This window comes from Xenopus tropicalis, chromosome 2 (genome assembly GCF_000004195.4).
Source record: "Xenopus tropicalis strain Nigerian chromosome 2, UCB_Xtro_10.0, whole genome shotgun sequence".
Classification (NCBI taxonomy): domain Eukaryota; kingdom Metazoa; phylum Chordata; class Amphibia; order Anura; family Pipidae; genus Xenopus; species Xenopus tropicalis.
Genome location: NC_030678.2, coordinates 70,692,430 through 70,712,829, shown reverse-complemented (window position 1 = coordinate 70,712,829; position 20,400 = coordinate 70,692,430). Strand labels below are relative to the sequence as shown.

The following is a 20,400-nucleotide window of genomic DNA, read 5'->3' as shown; positions in this document are numbered from 1 at the left end:
TTAGTGTTTTCTATCATGTTTGTGCTTCTAAAGGTAGCTTCTTCCTTTAACCCTCCAGCTGACTGTCCCTACTCCATAGTCATTTCTTCCTCTCTGTTCCATTAAATACACTGCTGCTCTTATAATCTTTATAACTTTTTCAAAAATCTAGCCTATGCAACTAATACTTCAGAAAAGCAAATTACAATTTCAAATCATTCTCCCACCCAACTGCTAATCTGTCTAACCTTATTCAAATTCCCGGGGGTGCAGAGAGTGCAATCTGGGCCCACACCCCCTTGGGGCCCGCTGGATGCTTGCACCAGTGCAATTACACTTGCACCGGTGCAAATTTGCCACTAAAAAATGTGTCCAGAGGGGGGGTGGGGGGGCTGGCTGCATGCCCTGCACCCGGGCCTGGGAATGTTTAGTTCTGTTATTGTTCCCACTCTCTTGTGCTCTTCTTAATACCCACTCTGTTACTAACAAAGCTACTTTAATTTATGATCTGTCCTGCTCCAAGTCTTTTTACCTGTTTGCCCTAACAGAGACCTGGCTTTCTCAGAATGATAATGCTATTGAGACAGATCTCTCTTATGGCGGTCTTTCCTTCTCTCATACTCCCCGCATTACTGGCCATGGGGGAGGGGTTGGTGTTCTGCTCTCTCTGTGCAGGTGGCAGTTGTTTACAGACCCCCTTCTACAAAAACCCCATTGGCTACATTCTTCTCTGACTTTATATCCTGGCTCTTTTTTTTCTATGTTCTGACACCCCTGGAATAATTTGGGGTGATTTAAATTGCCATATACATGACCCTTCTCAGTTCTGGCCATCTCGATTTCTCCATCTACCCTCCTCCTTTGACCTCTAGCAGTGGACTAATACAGTGGACTAATGAGCCTTTTCTTCCTTCAGATCATTATCTTATCTCTTTTTCTCACACACGTCTCCTTCTCCATCTACTAACACACAGCTTAAAACCCTGATTCGCAACACTCGAATGGTGGATAAAACTGCTCTCTCTAACTCTCTCAGTTTAACCCTATACTCCTGTGCTTCCTGTGATCCTGAGTTACTGGTAAATACCTACAACTCTATTTTATCATCCTCAATAAACACCCATGCAGCCATGACGCAGTTGTGCCCACAATCCCTGTCCTTGGCTTAAAAGACATGTAAACCCCACACACAATTTAATTAGTGAACAGCCTCTTTGAAATCTTTCAGTACCTGCCACACTGGTTGTCCAGAGGTTAATAGTAAGGCTGCAACGTCCCCTAAATCACTTAGATTTCCTTCTCCTCCTGTAACCCACTCAGCCCCCTCCCTCAGGAATTTGCTTTGTCTGTTGGCTTGTGGGCATGCTCAGTTGTTCTAAGCTCAGATTACTAAACACACCCTCCAGTCTAGCAGCCAGTAAAGAGATGGCATTGCTGGTTCCCATAGAAACTCAGCTCTAGCTGTCTGCTTCAATTTTTTTCTCCTGAGCTCAGCTTTACCATTTCAGTGCTCAAACAAAGCAGAACTTTTATCTAAGATTGTTCTGCCTGTTTGAGCCTGAAATGTATGCTGAATAAGGGTCTGTGTGTGTATGCTGTTTGCAGATTTAAATGTAACTGATTATGTATCAGAGGAAAAATGGCCACCGGGTGAAAGCTGCTATTTGCTTTAGGAAAATGTGATGGTGCTGGCAAGCGGAGAGGATATATGCAGTACAAATAATGCCATATGGGTGGGGGAAACGTGCCCAACTGATATACATTATAGGCAAATGTAGGCTTTACATGTCCTTTAACTCATTTCTTCATTTAACTCACTTCATCCTTTGCCTAATGGATCAATCCCTTCTCATCCTTTCATCATTACTATTGACGGCATGACCATTAACTCTGTTAATTCAGCATGCTACCTGGGGGTTATCTTTGACCAGTCCCTCTCTTTCTCTAACCATATTAATAACACTACCAAAACCTGCTGCTTTATTCTCCACAATTATGCCAAGATACGCCCCTTTCTTTCACAAGTAACAGCTAAAACGCTAAAACATGCCCTTATTCTTTCCCTCTTAGATTACTGCAATCTCCTACTAACCGGCCTCCCAGACTCTCACCTCTCTCCCCTGCAATCAATCCTAAACTCTGCAGCCAGGGTATTCCTGCTCTCTCCTAAGGGGGAACCTGTTCAGCCCCACGTAATCCCTCTTGCATGGTTGCCTGTTAAGCAAAGGACAGAATACAAAATCCTTCTGCTAACTTTTAAAGCCCTTCACTCTTCTGCTCTTCACTACGTTTCTTCACTGGTCTCCCTGCACGTTCCTGGTCGTCTCCTCCGCTCATCTCAGAGCCTCTGTCTTTTTACACCATCCACACCCACTGCACTCTCTCATCTTAAACCTTTCTATCTCGCTGCACCTTACCTCCGTAACTCTATCTCTGAATTCCTGAACACTCACTCGCCCTCTCTAAGAAAAAACTGAGATACTTCCTTCTGGAACAGTAAAACATAATTTTGTCTAGTTTTGCACTTAAGGGCAAATGCCCATACCTAGTGCACTCTTACTTTCCGATTTGTGCCTGTATGTTACCCAACCACAGCTCTACAGGGCAGGGGCCTCATTCCCACTGAGTCTCATACCACATAGCACAAAATCTCTGTGTATTTATACTTATTTATTGTATTTATTATAACACTTGTTTTCCCTATGTGTAATTGTAAGACTGTACAGCGCTGCGTATCCTTGTAGCGCTTTATAAATAAATATTACATTTATACATCTACAAGTGGAACCTGTTAATGCAGTTGTGCAGTTTCATAGAGCGCCTACTTGGTAAGCAGAAGTTAATAACAACCAGAAATGCTTGACATTACAACAATCCATGGGTTGCATGACTATGCAAAACTCCTGCAGGGAAACACATGATCAAGCACTTCTTGCACACTTTGGAAAGTCCCATTTTTAAGAATATAAAATAGAGTTTCCTGGTAATCTGGGGAAGACACTTGCTGAGACTTAATGACCAGAGCATCTTCAGAGGTAAAAAGGGACACACATGAGATTTTAAGAATCTTTATTTGCAATTGTTAGCATATTCATTTAACTTGCTTTTAACACTACCAGGTAATTTATATATTACTTTTTTTTAAAATAAAGTATTTAAAAGATTTTGCAGCATTACAATTCATGAGCAGATACTACATTTCCCACTAGAAACATAATATCACCACTACATTTACACTTGGCAGTAGTGGAAGGTCATTTGGTGGTGTCCACCTTTGCTGCCTCACACTAAAGCTCCCCCCACTTTTAAGCATTTTGCTAGTTATAATAAAAGTTCATTTCTAATTTAAGTTCCCTTGCATGGACAGCAAGCTGTAAACTAATTTTCTTTCAAAAACTGTTCTGCCTGCTGTTTTTATTTTTATAATTGGAATAACTGATAGTTAAAATATTGTTTACTTCAGGCAAAGCATTCCCCATAGACTGATATTCAACAGCACTATATGTTTATGTTGATTTTGGGAGTTGTTGAAACACAACATACAGGGACAATATTATTATTATGCTTAATATTATATAGCTAAAAGTCCATGCAAAAATTTGGCTGCTCACACTTATTTTTATATGCAAATTTACAGAGATGGTGGGGGTTCTTTGCTCACAGTAACCTTTGCCCTTATAATGAATACATAAGGGGATATAAATGGATGATGAACACTATTTTATTACTATAAAATATGTAATTGTTAAGAGTTTAAAGTACTGATAATGCTTTGGTTATGGGATAGCTAAATGCATCCTCACTGTTTTAGTGGGGATGGCATAGCGTAAGATGTTACCACTTAGAATAGAAGTCTATCAAGAATCCCAGCTGTAAGCATTCATATACTGTAGTTGGTTTTATGTTTGAATTTAAAGTAAGTTTATTAGAAACCGTATGAGATATGTGTGGATTTTCACCAAAAGTGTATTAACTATGTTAAGGTATAGTTCACCCTAAAATCAACTTTTATCATAATGTGCATAGCATCATACGGTTTATGAAATATTTTGTTTGCACCCCTCAGGCTTGGAATTTTAACACAGTAGTTAAAATTTAGTATTGGAAATTTTATGTAGTTGGCAGGGCTTTAGTAGTCTAATAACCAAGCAGCAGTTTGGATGTTAAATTGCTACACCAATGGGAAATTCCATGCATAAACTGTTTTTTTTTTTGCATAAAAATGTTTATAATACATAAATCTTTCATTCATTTTGAATGAATCTAAGTCTAAATTCTAAATCACTTGGTAATGCAATTTTTTTAGACTCTCCATTGAATAAAATCAGTAACTGTTTTCCCCAGGCTGGCTCTTCTTATTAGATAAAGGTGCATTGGCTTTGGGGTTTTTCCTATCTAAGCACCACACCACCATCCGACATGTCTCCCCACTAGTTTTGCCGTGTGCCATAGAGAAAAATAGGAACGTTTTACTATACTGAGCATGCACAAATCTAGTAACTCTAATTAGGTGCAAGTCATTCTTGGAAAATGCAGGTTAAAGGAGAAGGAAAGGCTAATAAAGAGTTAATCTCAAGCTGCAGGCATACCTTCAGTTCTCAATAGTGCCCTTAAGTGCCCATATTTCTCCCTTTCAGATGATCAGATGATCAGAAAAAAAATGCTGAGCTCTGTAAAGAAAATTCCCATAATGCCTCGCTCCTGCACTGAGACCAAGACCCGTGTACATGCTCATAGACTATGAGGAAGCTTCCTGCTGATTGGCTCAGATCACAAATTCCTAAGGGGGGGAGGAGGGAGTTCTTAGCATTCTTGAGGGAGGGGGAGCAGGAGAGAGGACAGAGCTACACAGAAGCTGGCACAGGAAAACAAAGAGACAAGAAATCCTGTTTCTTTTGAAAGGGAACTCAGTGCAGCATTTCTATAAGTGCTTATGGCTTTTACATATACCTTATTTACATAGACCTTATTTACATAGACCTTTCTAATAGAGCTTACTTAGTTTTTACCTTTCCTTCTCCTTTAAGATAGCAGTGTAGTGCTTAGACAAAAAAGAGCCCAGGTGGGGGTGAGCATAACATATTGGCGCCTCCCAGTGAATTGGACTTTCCTTATCCTTACTTGTAGTAGCATTTGTCTGCATTTTTTTTTCAGACATCCTTTTTTAATAGAATAGGGCCTGAAAAGAAAGATAAGAAACAGTAAAAAAATATAAACGACAATATAGTTACTCACAGAATCCATGTATTTTTTCATTGTTTGGGTCAGTGATCCCTAAAACCAGAAACATTTTCTAGGTGGAGGAAATAGAATAATGATACAGATATTTAAAAAATGTACAAAATCAATAAGAAAGTTTAAATGAATACATTTAGAGCAGTGATCCCGAACCAGTGGCTCATGAGCAACATGTTGGATGTTTGCTCCCAGGGGCCTCAAAGCAGGTACTTATTTTTAAATTCTTGGCTTTAAGGCAAGCTTTAGTTGCATAAAAACCATGTGTACTTTTAAACAGAGTCTCGTGCAGGCTACCAGTCCATACAGGGGCTACCAATAGCTAATCACAGCCCCAATTTGTAACACCAGGAATTATATATTGAATATATAAATATATACTTAAATTTGAATGTGGCTCACAGGTGAAAAAGGTTGGGGAACCCTGATTTAAAGGTTGACTTCCCTTTTAAATGGATGTTGTCTCTGCCAAAATTCTGTTGGACTGAGGTACCAGCTTTTCTTTCCCAGCCCTGCATATCTATTCTATATCTGCTCTTCTCTTTTTGCCAAAGATAATTCACAACACTGAATGTTATCTTCCAGCTGCCCAGGTTCCACACTGATAACTGTCAATTCTGCATTATAAAGGCGCATACTGAATTTGGATCAGTGCTGAGACAAACATAGACATGGGGAAAATGTTGCTTTGGGCGGGTGAGTCCACTGACATTTCTCCCAGTTCTTTAGATAAATGTGACAGATATTTTTATTGTAATTAAAAATACATATCATTTCATTGTAAGCTACTTTTAAAGAAAAGTACTTTGGTAATACATTCTAATGCAATAGAATATATAGAGCTTACAATATGTAGAGCTGTAACGGTTATTTTGCATGACCCAGGCCATTAATAACAGGGCTGCTGCATACACAAGTTATACAACATTTTGCCAAGTGTCTCTCCACTCTGCTCAGAACTTCTTCTGTACTGCCTCTTGCCTGTCTATACTACACAACTGGAGGAGATACAAGCCAGGTATATAAAGACTAAAACTGAACTTTGAACAAAGTGTCACACTTACTGTTTGTTTTTCCACAGGTCTGTTCCTGCTGTTGCATTTCCATCATGGTAAGGGAGGCTTTCTATATACAATTAATTTATTTTAAAAAGTGAAAACTGAAATAAATTAAATTACTATACATTTAATTTAATTCCAATTTGAAAAAAAAATAATGAACACTGAAAAGAGAGAAAGAGATTTTGTGAATGTGAATTAAGCTTATTGTTTATTATTATTATTTTAAATCATGTGCACAGTGACATTGGATCTAATCCATTACTGTCTCTACGCATAAATGACACATTGGTCTGTTCTCTACCAGCAAAGAAAACATGCTGAGTGACATTAACCTGGTGACTGGATTAAACACTGGTCTTCTATAACATCCTTAGGATTTGCCTACAAGCTGGTATGCTACTTCACAAACTGGTCACAGTACCGGCCTGAGCCTGCTAAGTACATGCCAGGGAATATTGACCCGAAGCTCTGCACACACCTCATCTATGCCTTTGCCACCATGAACAGCAACAAAATTGCACCCTATGAATGGAATGATGATGTTCTCTACAAACAGTACAATGCCCTGAAACAACAGTCAGTATTCCATGTTACCATATTACTTTCAAGTAACAAAAGTTAAAACCAGAAAATATTACACTAAAGTTTTAGTAATTTCCGGGCCAACTAACCTATGATGTATGACAGTATACCTTATGTTACATTACATTAAAAATATGAATTTATTTTTAAGACATTTTTGGCAAAATGTGTAGTGTTATAGTTAGCCATTTCTACCAGCATTAACTTGCCCACCAGATTGTTTACTAAGTACATTTTTTGCTTCTTCTGGCATGCAATCGGTATCAATGTATTAGTCATCATTCATGGATTTCTACCATGTCTAAACTGCTAACTGGTGCACCTTATACAACTACTTAAGCCATTCCTGATACTGCAATGTATGCAAAATATAACTGTCCTTGTACTCTTGTCCCAGGAATCCAAATTTGGTGACATTATTAGCCATTGGTGGCTGGAACTTTGGGACACAGAAGTAAGTGCAACATTCTATAATGGTTATATATGTCCATTATATAGAATAGATAATATAATAATAGAATCAATAACATCAATATTATTGCTTTTTTAACAATAGTTTCAGAATAATCCTATATACTTTTCCTTTCATTATAGGTTCACAGAGATGGTCTCCAGTGCTGGCAATCGTAAAATATTCATTGACTCTGTGATTGAGTATCTGCGGCTCTATGGGTTTAATGGCATTGACCTAGACTTTGAGTATCCAGGATCTCGAGGCAGTCCACCTGAGGACAAACACAGATTTACCATCCTAACTCAGGTGGGGGCAGCAGATCATTGTCAATATTTAGGAGTCTTATTTTGATTTTCTTAATAAAGACTTTCACCTTTAATAGCTGTAATTGCTTGTAAAAATAATTATAATGTACCCTGGATATCACCAGATATTTTTTGGTGGAGTTGAGTTTAGATTGTTTTATCTTCAACTTGTATCTGACAGGAAATGCTAAAGGCGTTTGAGGATGAAGCTGCAGCTACTAATCAATCACGTCTCCTGATGACTGCAGCTGTGTCTGCAGGAAAAGGAACCATTGATGCAGGATATGAGATTGCTGAAATAGGAAAGTAAGTTAAGCATCTGAGAAAGGTAGAATAGACCTTTTCTTCAAAAAATACACCTTACTTGGTGTACACGGTATATGCCCCCTGGGCCAATATGCATCTTGTCTCTATTTTTGTCTCAGGACCCTGGACTTCATTAGTGTTATGACTTATGATTTTCATGGTGGCTGGGATCCTGTCTCTGGACACAACAGCCCTCTGTGCAAGGGATCCAAGGACACTGGAGACTTTCAGTATTTTAACATTGTAAGAGACTTTAACACCATTACCCAAATGAATGAAACACAACATCACATCTAAAGCACTGACATGTATTCACTAGTGTTGCTATCCTTTATGCAGAGTGCAGCTCAGATCACTTCTCAGTCCTCTGCTTGTATGGAAAATACACAAATTTAGCATCAACTCTTAGATCACAAACTTTCCATAAAACAGAAACAGAAAACAGAAAACATGTCTGAATTCTTATTGCATTGTCTGTAGAGTAGAAGTAGTGTGAAGGCACACAGAGCTACTTAAGCTCTACGGGGCAGCGACCTCCATCCTCTTGTGTCTTTGACTTATACATACATACATACATACTTAGTATTAGCTAGTTGACAGCTATTAAATTACAGAAATGACCCTGGCATAGACAATACTGAGAAATGCCTCTGGTAAAACACACGTAGAGACAGTTATCAGTGCATGATCACCATTGTCTATTTCTGTAGCTGTAACAAGTAGCTGCTACTAGTAGCCCCATGTGTCTTCACCCTAAGATAAACAAGTTAAACAATAGGCTTTTAGAGATGTTCTGTAACATTCAGAACATAAGGATTTTCTCTTCCTGATTTACAGAATAGACTCTGCATTGGTATACAGTGGAGTAAATCAAATGTTAATAAGAACAAAAGATTCAATGCATGGACATAAGCATGTTGAAAAATATAAACATTATTTTTTTGTCGGTGTTTGTATGTGACTTTTCCCCTACTATGCTTTAGAGATATGCTATGAATTACTGGAAAGATAATGGAGTCCCTGCACAGAAGCTTCTGATAGGGTTCCCTACTTATGGAAGGACATTCAGAAACCCAAATCCTAGCAACTGTGATGTGGGGATCCCTGTATCTGGAGCTGGCTCCGCTGGGCAATACACACGCGAGGCTGGCTTCTGGGCCTACTATGAGGTAACAAATGATATGTAAGATACATATTTTTGTGATTTAATTTTAATTATAACATTGATCTCTGTACTTTTTAAATGTAAGGCAATTTTATGCATGTGCTAAAGCACAATATATGCTTTGTATGATTGTTATATTGTAAATGCCACAGGAAAGTTTTCCAATACAGAGTATACATACAGAACAGCAGAAAATGACAGTCATAAAATGTTTTAGATTTAATATTTTTCAAACATATAAGAGGTAGTTTACCTTTAAATCAACTTTTAGTATTGTGCAGACATTAATATTCTAAGACAGTTTTCAATTGGTCTTTATTTTTTATGTTTTTTCTTTTATTTACCTTTTTGATCAGCAACTCTCTAGTTTGGTATTTCAGCAGTTATCTAGTTGCTAGGGTCTTATGTAAATAAACTTATTTAGAATATAAATGTCTGCACCATACTAAAAGTTAATAGCAACCAGGCAGTGGGTTTTAATCTAGAAAATGAACAGGAAAGGGCCTGACTTTTTTTGGCTGCTGGTCTGACCCCCTTTGAAAACCTGGAAAGAGATTGTTGCTAAGAATAGGGTATGTTATAACATTCTAGAAGTTAACACAAAGGTGAGCCAACTCTTTAAAATACTTCTGCGCAGCTTGTACGTATAAATTAGACATATTGTATAAATCCCCCAGTCTTTTAGGCAATATTGAATACTACATGGTGCTGGTTTCACTTTGAGCTAAAACTGATCATTGTCTGTAAAATTGCCCATTTATTGGTTCCCCTTATAGATCTGCTAATGTTCCTTTTAAATGAGAAGTGAACCAAGGCCAAGGGCTGTTTTCCTTCACAGCCAGGGAAAGGAGGCAGCAGAAAGTTGAACAGATGGGTGGGATTGGAGAAATTTTCAATACATCTGCCTGAAACACAAATTTTTGCAGCGCATTTGTGCACTGGCACATTCTTGTTTTTTACACAATACATTCCCTTATAAAATATAGATATTTTGAGGGACAAATGTAATTGGGACAGATACAATTAGAAACTGTACCATTCATGATAACACTTCTAATATGTACGTGCCTAGTGCCTTGCATCTTCTAGTTCCAGCTCTAACCATTAAATGTCTTCTTCCCTCTTTTAACACTAGATCTGCACATGGCTCAGTGGCACTACAATTAACTGGATTGCAGACCAGAAGGTTCCATACGCCTGCAAGGGAAATGAATGGGTTGGATTCGACAACCAAGATAGTTATGAATGTAAAGTAAGGAGATAATAATTTTCTTAATTCATATGTAGCTGTTTGGATTGTTATAATATCATATGGGAGTGTCAAATGGCTGAATAGACAGATCCATGAAGATGTCACCCTGCAAGCACTAATAATTTCAGAAATATGTCTATCATTTATCAGGTGGCATGTGTTAGATGCATTATTTGTCATATTTTACTCTTTAGGTTAAATTCTTGAAGGAAAGTGGCTTTGCTGGTGCTATGGTCTGGGCAATTGATCTGGATGATTTCTCAGGAACTTTCTGCAACCAAGGAAAATATCCTCTTATCAGTCACTTAAAATCCCTCCTTGAAGGTAAAAGGTTTTTAATTAACCAATCAGCACTAAAATGTTTATTTAGGTTTTAAATGGGTAGTTCACCTATAAACAAGTAGATCCCATGCAAGATACTTAACATTTCAATTCATATTAGTAATATGCACTCATTAAAAAAAACCTAAAAAACACTGGATCCAAGATATTTACCTATAAAAGTTTATTGTTACTGTATCCTCAAATCCTAATTACTTTCCCTTCAACCCCCCCCCCCCCGCCACATTTGAGTAAGCATTAAGCCAGTAACGCTGGCATTACATCACACACTCAAAAGGCAGGAATCATGCCCTTTTCTGTGCATGCTTTTCCTAACTAGGTAATTAACATATGCTTCCTAAACCAAGTCTGCTGCTTATAACACTGAAATATGTATTCAGCAATATTTAGCAGCTACAATGCACACTGCTAAAAGTTAACTCTAGCCACAAAAGCGGCAAATCAAATCATGGGGTGGGGCAGGTGATCAGGAGACCAATAGGGGGTGCAGGTGACAAATTATTTCTTGGGATGGTTGGAAGGCTTAGCTTAGAGATACTGACACCTGTAATGAAACTGTTTATAAATATATCATTACATTGTCTTTGCATGAGCTTTAGAATTTTGCCATAAAAGTATTTGCCCGATGCTTTACCACTTCCTCTCTGATTCCCATTGTTCCTCTATGAGGGTGCTGCCATACTGGTGCAGCAGCAGTCCGTTAGCATTGGAAGCTATAACTGACAGGTTTAGGGTCAGTGAGGTTGGCAAAACAGTCAGGTTTAGGGACTTCAAGTAACAATTACTTATAAAAGCAGCCCTATCAGCAAAAAATTATTAACATGACCTGTAGGTAACTTTTCATGTACATTCATATTTTAAAAAGGATTTTTTTTCATGTATCACTTTAAGTTATGCTACAGTTAACTTCTCCAAGAATATGCACAGAATTGAAATCTGGTATGAACTGTATTTACACCAGCAATAATTATGACTGATATACACCTCAGCACAAGTAAGTTATGATCAGAAAAAAGTAAGGGCAGACAGGGAGGAGTGATGACAGCTTGTTTTAGGCCCACAAGTATGAAAGTGGATGTTGTGATTTTTATTAACGAATGCAGCTCAGTAAGTTAGGCTGTCCATAGTGTCAGAACCAATAAGTAAATGTGAACTTTGACATGTTCTGTAGGTGTACAAGATAAGCAGTAACTTTAACTATTAATGAAAGAAAGAAGTTTGATTTAATTTGTCATAGAATTGAAACTCTGAACAGTTAAAGAAAATCTTGTTGTTGTGGTTGTTTTGGGTTATAACTCTGAAATCAATTTAGGCCAGTTTTGTAAATTACTTACGTTTTGGTTGTTCTTATATTCGACCTGCAGAAAAAACGCAGGCCCTGTATCAGCCTCTAAGCTGGAATCAGCTTTCGTCTTTGCCTGCAATTGGTTCAAGATAGTCTTGCAAGCTGCTGCAGCTAGGCATTCCACTAGGTCTATTTATGTTTTTGTAAGTGGAGTGCGTTGAGATAATTTACCAAAGTGCTCATTCTGCCATTATCTGTAATGGTATCAGATGGGTCCAGTAAGCACTAGCCTGTGTCCAGAATGTTTGTATCATTGGGCAGATCCTGAGACAGTGTTCCAAAACTGCACAAATAGTATGACCTTTATTGATAGTCAAAGTGCCCATTTTGTGTTAATAGGAGTTGAGTAAGATTTATGTAAAAAGTGTTTTGTCATTTCCTGGTATTTACTAGATGTGAGAAGTTGCATAAAGTATATCATGTGCTGTTTGTGGGGACATGCCTGTCCATCTGACCAAAGTCTTTTCTGTGCTTTCCGTAAACATAGTGGTTCTGAGTATTTGGTATAGTTGGGAAGTGGTTTTCATTGTGGTACTGTCTTTTCATAAAAATGTAAGGGTACTATTTTTGTCAGTATTAGAGAGATAATTTTGTGATGTGGAGATAATATGTGTGATGTGGAGAAGTTTAAGAAGAGGGAATAGATGTGTGGTAAATGGGAATTTCCCCAAGGGTGCCTTGGGGAAGAATAGAAAAATTGTGTCTAATAGGTTTCTGATAGTAGTACTTTGGCCTTGCTATTGCCAAGATTGAAAAAGTGGGTTGTGTAAGCCATTTGTGAAGGTGGCATTACTTTCCAGGATTTTAGATGAATTTTGACATATATCTCCAAATGCATAATTTGCAAAATGACTTTATCGTATTTCCTTATTTTATTTAGCTGCGTTAAAATTAATTTGCAGTTTTGTGGCCTGAAATATACTTTGAGTCAGAAAAGGATTAAAAATCTGCATTGGAAATGCAGCAATTCTCCAAGTATACAATTTATTTCATTTACAGTTACTATATACTTTGATTAGATAAGGTCCAGTATAGGGGAATATCTAGGCAGCACATAGGCATAATATGTAGGTGGAAATTAAATACCACTTTACTGGTATGTTACCCATGTGTTCCAAATGTGATGCCAAGAATTCCAAACCAGTAACAATTTTGTAGCACTATCGACTGAGGGATGCACTTCTGTTTAAAGCAATGTATATACATTTGGAATCATAAAATGTTATATCATCCATTTACTTCATATTACACAATTACATTTTGCATTCTATATCATACCTAGTAAACTGACCAGCCAGAAAATCTTGAGACATGAATGTTATTTTGTAGAGCATAGTTTGCATGTTACTTGTAAGCACTCAACATGGCAAACTGATATCGAGAAGGTGGCACAGGGTGACCTACTGCACACACATACAGTATGTAAGTTTGGCTGCATAGGCTGCCACTAAAGCACAGATCTACAGTGCTACATTTACAGTGTAACAAAAATATTGTATTTCATTGTTTTAGGCTCTGTCACAAAATGTCCTGGAAATCCTTGTGACATTGTTCCAACAGAACCTCCAAGTCCAACAACTTCTGGAGAAACAACTACTTCCCAAGCAAAGCCAACTCCTGGAGAAACAACTACATCTACAACAACCTCTGGAGATGAGGTTGACCCTAACTTTTGCGCAGGAAAAAGTGACGGACTGTATGAAAATCGTATTAATTTTAACCGTTTTTACATATGCGCTGGAGGAAGCACATACCCGATGAAGTGTGCAGATGGGTTGGTGTTTGATGAAGCATGCAAATGCTGCAACTGGCCAAAGACCTATCTGTAGTAGTGTGAAGGCAGTTTAATAAACATACACCTTCCTATAAAACTGCATATAAGTCTTTCTGTGCTAGGGATGTTTCAAGAACATTTTTTTAACTCTGAGCATAAAAGCAAAGGGTTAAAATATCAATTTATGGAAATGTTTTTAAGAATTATTGGGGATAAACTCTAAGACAAGCTTAAGCTAGGTTTTAGTGCATCAACACTGAAACTTAGCTGAAGTACATTTGACTGGACAGTTGTAGTGCTGTAATATGAGCACTTTCACTACAGAATTGTTTCAAATGCTGGATTGCCAAAACCAGCACTATTAACCTGCACTACAGAGGAGGAACAGTTTCCCCCCAATAGGTGCCCTTTAAGGCTCTCCTGCCTAACATGGGGACCTAAAAGAGCCCCTAAGAAAACACACCCTGGCACTAGACCCCTCATGGACAAAATAAAGTAAAAGAGGCATCATACTTGTTATGGTGCATTTCAACAATGTATATGGGTACTAGCAATACAAAATAAACACCTACTAATCTGAGAAATACACACAGGCTCCTTTCTTCTCTATACAAGACCCCAATAATTTAACCCAAGTACCCTTTATACAGTCCTTACTCAGGACACAGAGCATTACTTGAATCTTGAGCCTTTTAGCTTCGGTTAGCTTCACTTAGGACACTGAATCGGTTGCTAAATTGTGCAAAACTATACATTCAATGCAGGACGCTGCCACTTTGCAGAGTGATTTGATTAAATTGGAAAACTGGGCAGCAAAATGGAAAATGAGGTCCAATGTTAAAATGTGCAAAGTTATGCACTTTGGTAGAAATAATATAAATGCAAGTTATACACTAAATGGTAATGTGTTGGGGGTATACTTTATTGAGAAGGATCTGGGGATTTTTGTAGATAACAAGATGTCTAATTCCAGGCAGTGTCATTCTGTGGCTACTAAAGCAAATAAAGTGCTGTCTTGTATAAAAAAGGGCATTGACTCAAGGGATGAGAACATAATTTCTCTCTGGTCTCTGGTGAGGCCTCACCTTGAGTATGCAGTGCAGTTTTGGGCTCCAGTCTTTAAAGGGGATATATACCATAAATTTTTACAATGCACTAAACCATGTCAAATAACGTAAAATAGAAGGAAGTGCTTTTATTTTAATACCTTTGGGTTCAAATATGTCCATAACTGCTTGAAAAATGTGCTCTACCCAGACCTTATGCCAGCTTCCAGTTTAGGCTCTTCAGTGTCTATCCCTCAGAGCCACCTTCCCTCATAGACTTCTATGACACCCTCACCTACTTGAGTGAATATTCATAGAGTGGGCGGGGCTTAGCAATGTCACAGGCAGTGGTTCTTGCTCTACTCGCTCCTCTCTTCCCCCCTCCCCTGGCAGCAGCACAAGCAGAGAGACACAGAAGGAGGGAGGGGTTTTCCCTGCTGCTGCTGAGTAAAGCCTGTCAGTCAGTGCTGTGACCACGTCCTGTGGGAGACTAAAGCGACACTCCCATGTCTAATTTGGCTTTGACTTCTGATCAGTGAGGTTGTGTATGCAGCTCTTTCAAAACATTCTTTCTGCATCATTTAACATTTTGAGGGAGGATGAATATTATAACTGAATATGAACTTTATATAAAATGTCTCCTTTAAGAAGGATATTAATGAGCTGGAGAGAGTGCAGAGACGTGCAACTAAAATGGTAAAGGGGATGGAAGATTAAAACTATGAGGTTAGACTTTCAATTTTCTCTGGAAACATTATATATTATTGACAGATAGGGGATGTTCTTTTTTTCAATAAAAAGGATCTGTGCACCAGAGACCACTACCTTTAGATTAGAGGAACAGAATTTTCATTTGAAGCAGAGTAGGCAGTTTTTCATAGTGAGGGCCGTGAGGTTGTGGAAAGCCCTTCCAAGTGATTTTGTGGTGACAGATTCTGTTATTGCCTAGAAAGATTTCTTGAACAAGCATAATATCAAAGGCTTCTGTAATAATAACATTTACAATTAGTATTGGTGTTGGTATGTATAGTTTATGAATGTGAGTGTATAGATAGGTCAGTTTTGGGATATGTGTGTGCTGGGTTCACTTGGAAGGGTTGAACTTGATGCCTTTCTGTCTTTTTTCAACCCAAATTAACTATGTAACTAAGTAATGGTAATCTAAGGACCAATAAGTTTAACCTTATGGTCTAAAGCAGGGGTCCCCAACCACTTTAACCCATGATTCATATTCACATGTAAAGAGTTGGGGAGCAACACAAGCATAAAAAATGTTCCTGGGGTGCCAAATAAGGGATGTGATTGGCTATTCAGTAGCCCCTTTGTTGAATGGCACCCTACAAGAGGCTCTGTTTGGTAGTATATCTGTTTTTTATGTAACAAATGCTTGCCTCCAAGCCAGGAATTCAAAAATAAGCCTTTGCTTTGAGGCCACTGGGAGCAACATCCCTGGTTGGGGATCACTGGTCTAAATTAAACCTTTTAACCAGAGGAAGGAGAAAAAAAACATCTGAAGCCCCAGGTTGCCTTGTGGAAAGGGGGAGTACCTGGATTACCTTTGTGCTGAATGCAAATTTCAGTAAACCTTGCCAAAAAGCCATCCATCCTCTTCTTGAAGTTATCTAATGTATCTGTCAGAACAACCACTTTAGGGTGAGAATGTCACAACTTTACAGCTATCAATGTATTTGAATATTATGATGAAACCTACTTTCTTCTAATTTCCATGGCTGCACTTGTGTTTGCTGGAAGGACCTACTGGTGAATAAAGCTTCACAGAGTTTATTGTATGGTCCCTTTATATATTTATATGCACAGTAAAAACAAAACACGGGAGCACATACCGCTCAGCCCAAGTGTGCTACACACGGGAACATACAGGAACAAAAATAGCAGGCAGGCACATCTGGTATCCAAAAAATGTGAATGAAGTCTAAAGCAGCAGCTTGTAGTCTTAATAAAAGTTAATGTGTTTATTTCAATCCATATAGAACAACAACAGCAATAGCCTTACGTGTTTCGTACCTAGAGGGTACTTAGTCATAGGCTACACACGGACCTGCTCCCAGATGGATCCCAAGAGTAGAATTGCAGAAAAAGAATAGCGGAGCACCACAAGGATAAAAATAAAAATCAGTCTTTATTCCATCAACAGTAAAAGGCACATGTATAACCCAATGGACCTACGCTTTATGCGTTTCGTGGCATCCCGCCACTTCCTCAGAAGCATCAACAGTCCATATTAGGGAAGTTTTAGTTGCCCATCTTTGGATACTCACTAATTCAGTAATATCTCAGTTGAGCACTGGAGACCAAAACTGTACGGCATATTTTGTAGGTGGACCCTAACCAGTGCCTTCTGAAGGAGAATAATTACCCCCTCTTGCTAGGGTCTAATAGGGTCTAAATGATCTTAGCAACCAGGCAGTGGTTTGAATGAGAGACTAGTATATGAATAGGAGATGGCCGAAATAGAAAAGAAACTTACAAAAAGGAACAATAACAATGAAACTGTACCCTCACAAAGGAATAGTTTTTTGGCTGCCTGTTTAAAAACTGCAAAGAGTTGGAAGAAGAAGGCAAATAATTAAAACAAATGATAACAAATAAGCAATAAAGAGCAATTGAAAAGTTGCTTGGAATTGTCATTCTATAACATACCAAAAGTTAACCTAAATGTGAACCACCCCTTTACTACAGGGAGCTCAGGGGAGTCTCTGCCCTGGCATCAATGCAAAACTTAACCCTGGCTACCAATGTTTTAGGGGGGCCCTGGCTACCAATGTTTTAGGGGGGCCCAGGCTATGAATGTTTTAGGGGGCCCTGGCTGCCAATGTCTGTGTGTCCTCTGTACTGATTGGAGGGGCCTTTGGGGAGTGGGGCGTGGGAGGAGGGGGGCCCAGAAAATTCTGTTGTGAGGGGCCCCATGATTTCTGATGGCAGCCCTGTTTATAACACATATCAGTACAGTCTCCTTGCTGCACAGAACCAGAGTAAAGCCCCAAGTGCCCAAACCCTTTTAAGTTATGTAGCTCTCCATTCGCCTGGCCAAGATTGAATATTAACAATTTATTGACACTTACTAGGGATACAGAGGCATTACTGTACGAAAGTGCTATCTGCCTTTTGACATGTAGTGGGCCAATTACCTAGTTAATACTAGAAGACTGCTTGCTAAGTGCTTTAAATTTCCTTAGTCCAGGCTTAGTGACTTGTGGAACAGTTGTCCTCATCCAAACTTATAGGAACAATGTAACAAATTTTCTAGAATTCTTACTGTCAGGATACTTTTGACCAAGAATACTATATCAGCTAGGATTCCCTATACCAGTGCTGTCCAACTGGCGGCCCGCGACCCCCCTCTGTGTGGCCCCCCACCTGTCTGGCTGCTTTGATGGCTTACTCTTGTGTAAGATTTAAATGGTATCAGTACTGTGATTAACTGGCCCCCTGCATGGTTCTCACCTCAGATTCAGGCTGTAATCAGGCTGTATTGTTTAAACATGTAATCCCCTGTGTTGTTCACACCTTTTAATCTCTGCATTGTTCACCCCCTGCAGTGTTCACACCTCAGGCTCAGGCTGTAATCACCCATATTGTACCCCTGTTCACACCTCAGGAGCAGTAGAAACCCACAAATAATCCCTGCACACTACAAAAAGAACATATACTGTGGTGGTACTTCAATTAAAAAGTTTTTTTAATATATATAGTTATTGTGCAGACTGTAGGAGCAGTGCCAGCATTGTGTCACTGTATGCTGCCTGTGTGTGCCATACACACAGGCATCATAGGGCAAGCAGAGTATGGCACACACAGGCAGGGTAGGGAAGGCAGAGTATGGCACACACAGGCAGAGTATGGCACACAGGCCAAGTATGGCACAAACCAGCCAAGAATGGCAAACACAGTGAAAGTATGGCACACAGGCAGGGTAGGGAAGGCAGAGTATGGCACACACAGGCAGGGTAGGGAAGGCAGAGTATGGCACACACAGACAGGGTAGGGAAGGCAGAGTATGGCACACACAGGCAGGGTAGGGAAGGCAGAGTATGGCACACACAGGCAGGGTAGGGCAGGCAGAGTATGGCAGGGTTTTGCTGTACTACAACAATTAATATGGGTATGGTAATGTGATAACATGGGTGTGGTTTCAAGTGGGTGCGGTTTCAAAAAGTGGAGTGGTCAAAACTGGCTTCCATTATCGGCCCTCCACCACGTAGGTCGGAAAAATTCCGGCCCTCGGTACAACAGAAGTTGGACAGCACTGCCCTATACCATGGCATTCCAACTGGCAGCCCACGGGTAACCCCCCCTCTGTGTGGCCCCACACCTGTCTGGCTGCTGTGACTGCTTACCTTCGTGTAAGATTTAAATGGTATCAGTACTTAGATTAACTGGCCCCCTGCATGGTTCACACTTTAGATTTAGGCTGTAATCCCCTTTATTGTGTAAACATGTAATCCCCTGTACTGTTCACACCTTTAAATCTCTGAATTGTTCACCTCCTGCATTGTTCACATTTCAGGCTCAGACTGTAAGTATCCACATTGTTCACACCTCAGCACACACCTCCAGCATTGTGTCACTGTATTCTGCCTGTGTGTGCTGTAGTCTGTCTGCCCTATGCTGCCTGTGTGAGCTATCCAACCTCTGTGGTATCGAAGGCTGGAAGGGAGCTGGCCTATATGGTGGAGGGCCAATAATGGAAGTCAGTTTTTACCACTCCCCTTTTTTAAACCGAACCCACTTCAAAACACACCCATGTTATCACAAGAGCTTTTAAGACCATACCCACATTAATGGTGGTATGGCACACACAAGCAGCTAAAGGCAGGCAGGGTATGGCACACACAGGCAAAGTAGGGCAGGCAGAGTATGGCACACATAGGCAGGGTAGGGCAGGCTGAGTATGGCACACACAGGCAGTACTCTGCCTGCATTATGCTGCCTGTGTATGCCATACCACCATTAATGTGGGTATGGTCTTAAAAGCTCTTGTGATAACATGTGGGTTGAAGTGGGTGCAGTTTAAAAAAGGGGAGTGGTAAAAACTGACTTCCATTATTGGCCCTCCACCATGTAGGCCAGAAAAATTTTGGCCCTCGATACCACAGAAGTTGGATAGCTCTGCCCTATACTATTTGGCATGTTGGCCCTTTATTCCTGTTTGAACTGGTTTTGATAGGGGATCACACTCATTTGGTCCAGCACATGACTAAACTACTAAAAATCTGTTTAGTGCAGATGTATGCTCCTGGATTCCTAGCTGGACATTAATGTTTGCATGTATTTGTCATGGGGCATTTCTCTTTGTACTAGGTTTTTGCTGTTGACCCCAGAAAATGTATATAATTTTCATATAATATATGAGGTTAGAGGGATGTCATAAATTTGATTTGATGTCCACATCATTTTTGAACAGAAATAAGGACCAGGGGTAATATTTTACTTCAAACACACACTAACAAAATAATAAGCTTTGATTTATATGTCTCCATTTTGTTCTGCAGCCCTCTCAAGTTTAGACAGCATATACAGTTGCTAAGCCATC

General features: G+C 39.3%; 1 protein-coding gene across 2 annotated transcripts; it reads left to right on the top strand.

Moving 5' to 3' along the window:
* Positions 1-2,992: 2,992 nt before the first annotated feature.
* Positions 2,993-13,902, top strand: chit1 (chitinase 1 (chitotriosidase)). Of its 2 annotated transcripts, none has more exons than XM_031895851.1 (12): positions 2,993-3,014; positions 5,845-5,910; positions 6,296-6,325; positions 6,650-6,851; positions 7,255-7,311; positions 7,452-7,617; positions 7,798-7,922; positions 8,042-8,165; positions 8,906-9,091; positions 10,223-10,339; positions 10,534-10,663; positions 13,539-13,902. In XM_031895851.1, exons 2-12 carry the CDS (start codon positions 5,886-5,888, stop codon positions 13,853-13,855), a joined length of 1,479 nt encoding a protein of 492 aa, XP_031751711.1. In that variant the 5' UTR covers positions 2,993-3,014; positions 5,845-5,885; the 3' UTR covers positions 13,856-13,902. The 2 variants fall into 2 exon arrangements, with proteins under 2 accessions (XP_031751711.1, NP_001005792.1); NM_001005792.1 differs by having other exon boundaries at positions 2,994-3,014; positions 5,800-5,910; positions 13,539-13,897.
* Positions 13,903-20,400: the final 6,498 nt, after the last annotated feature.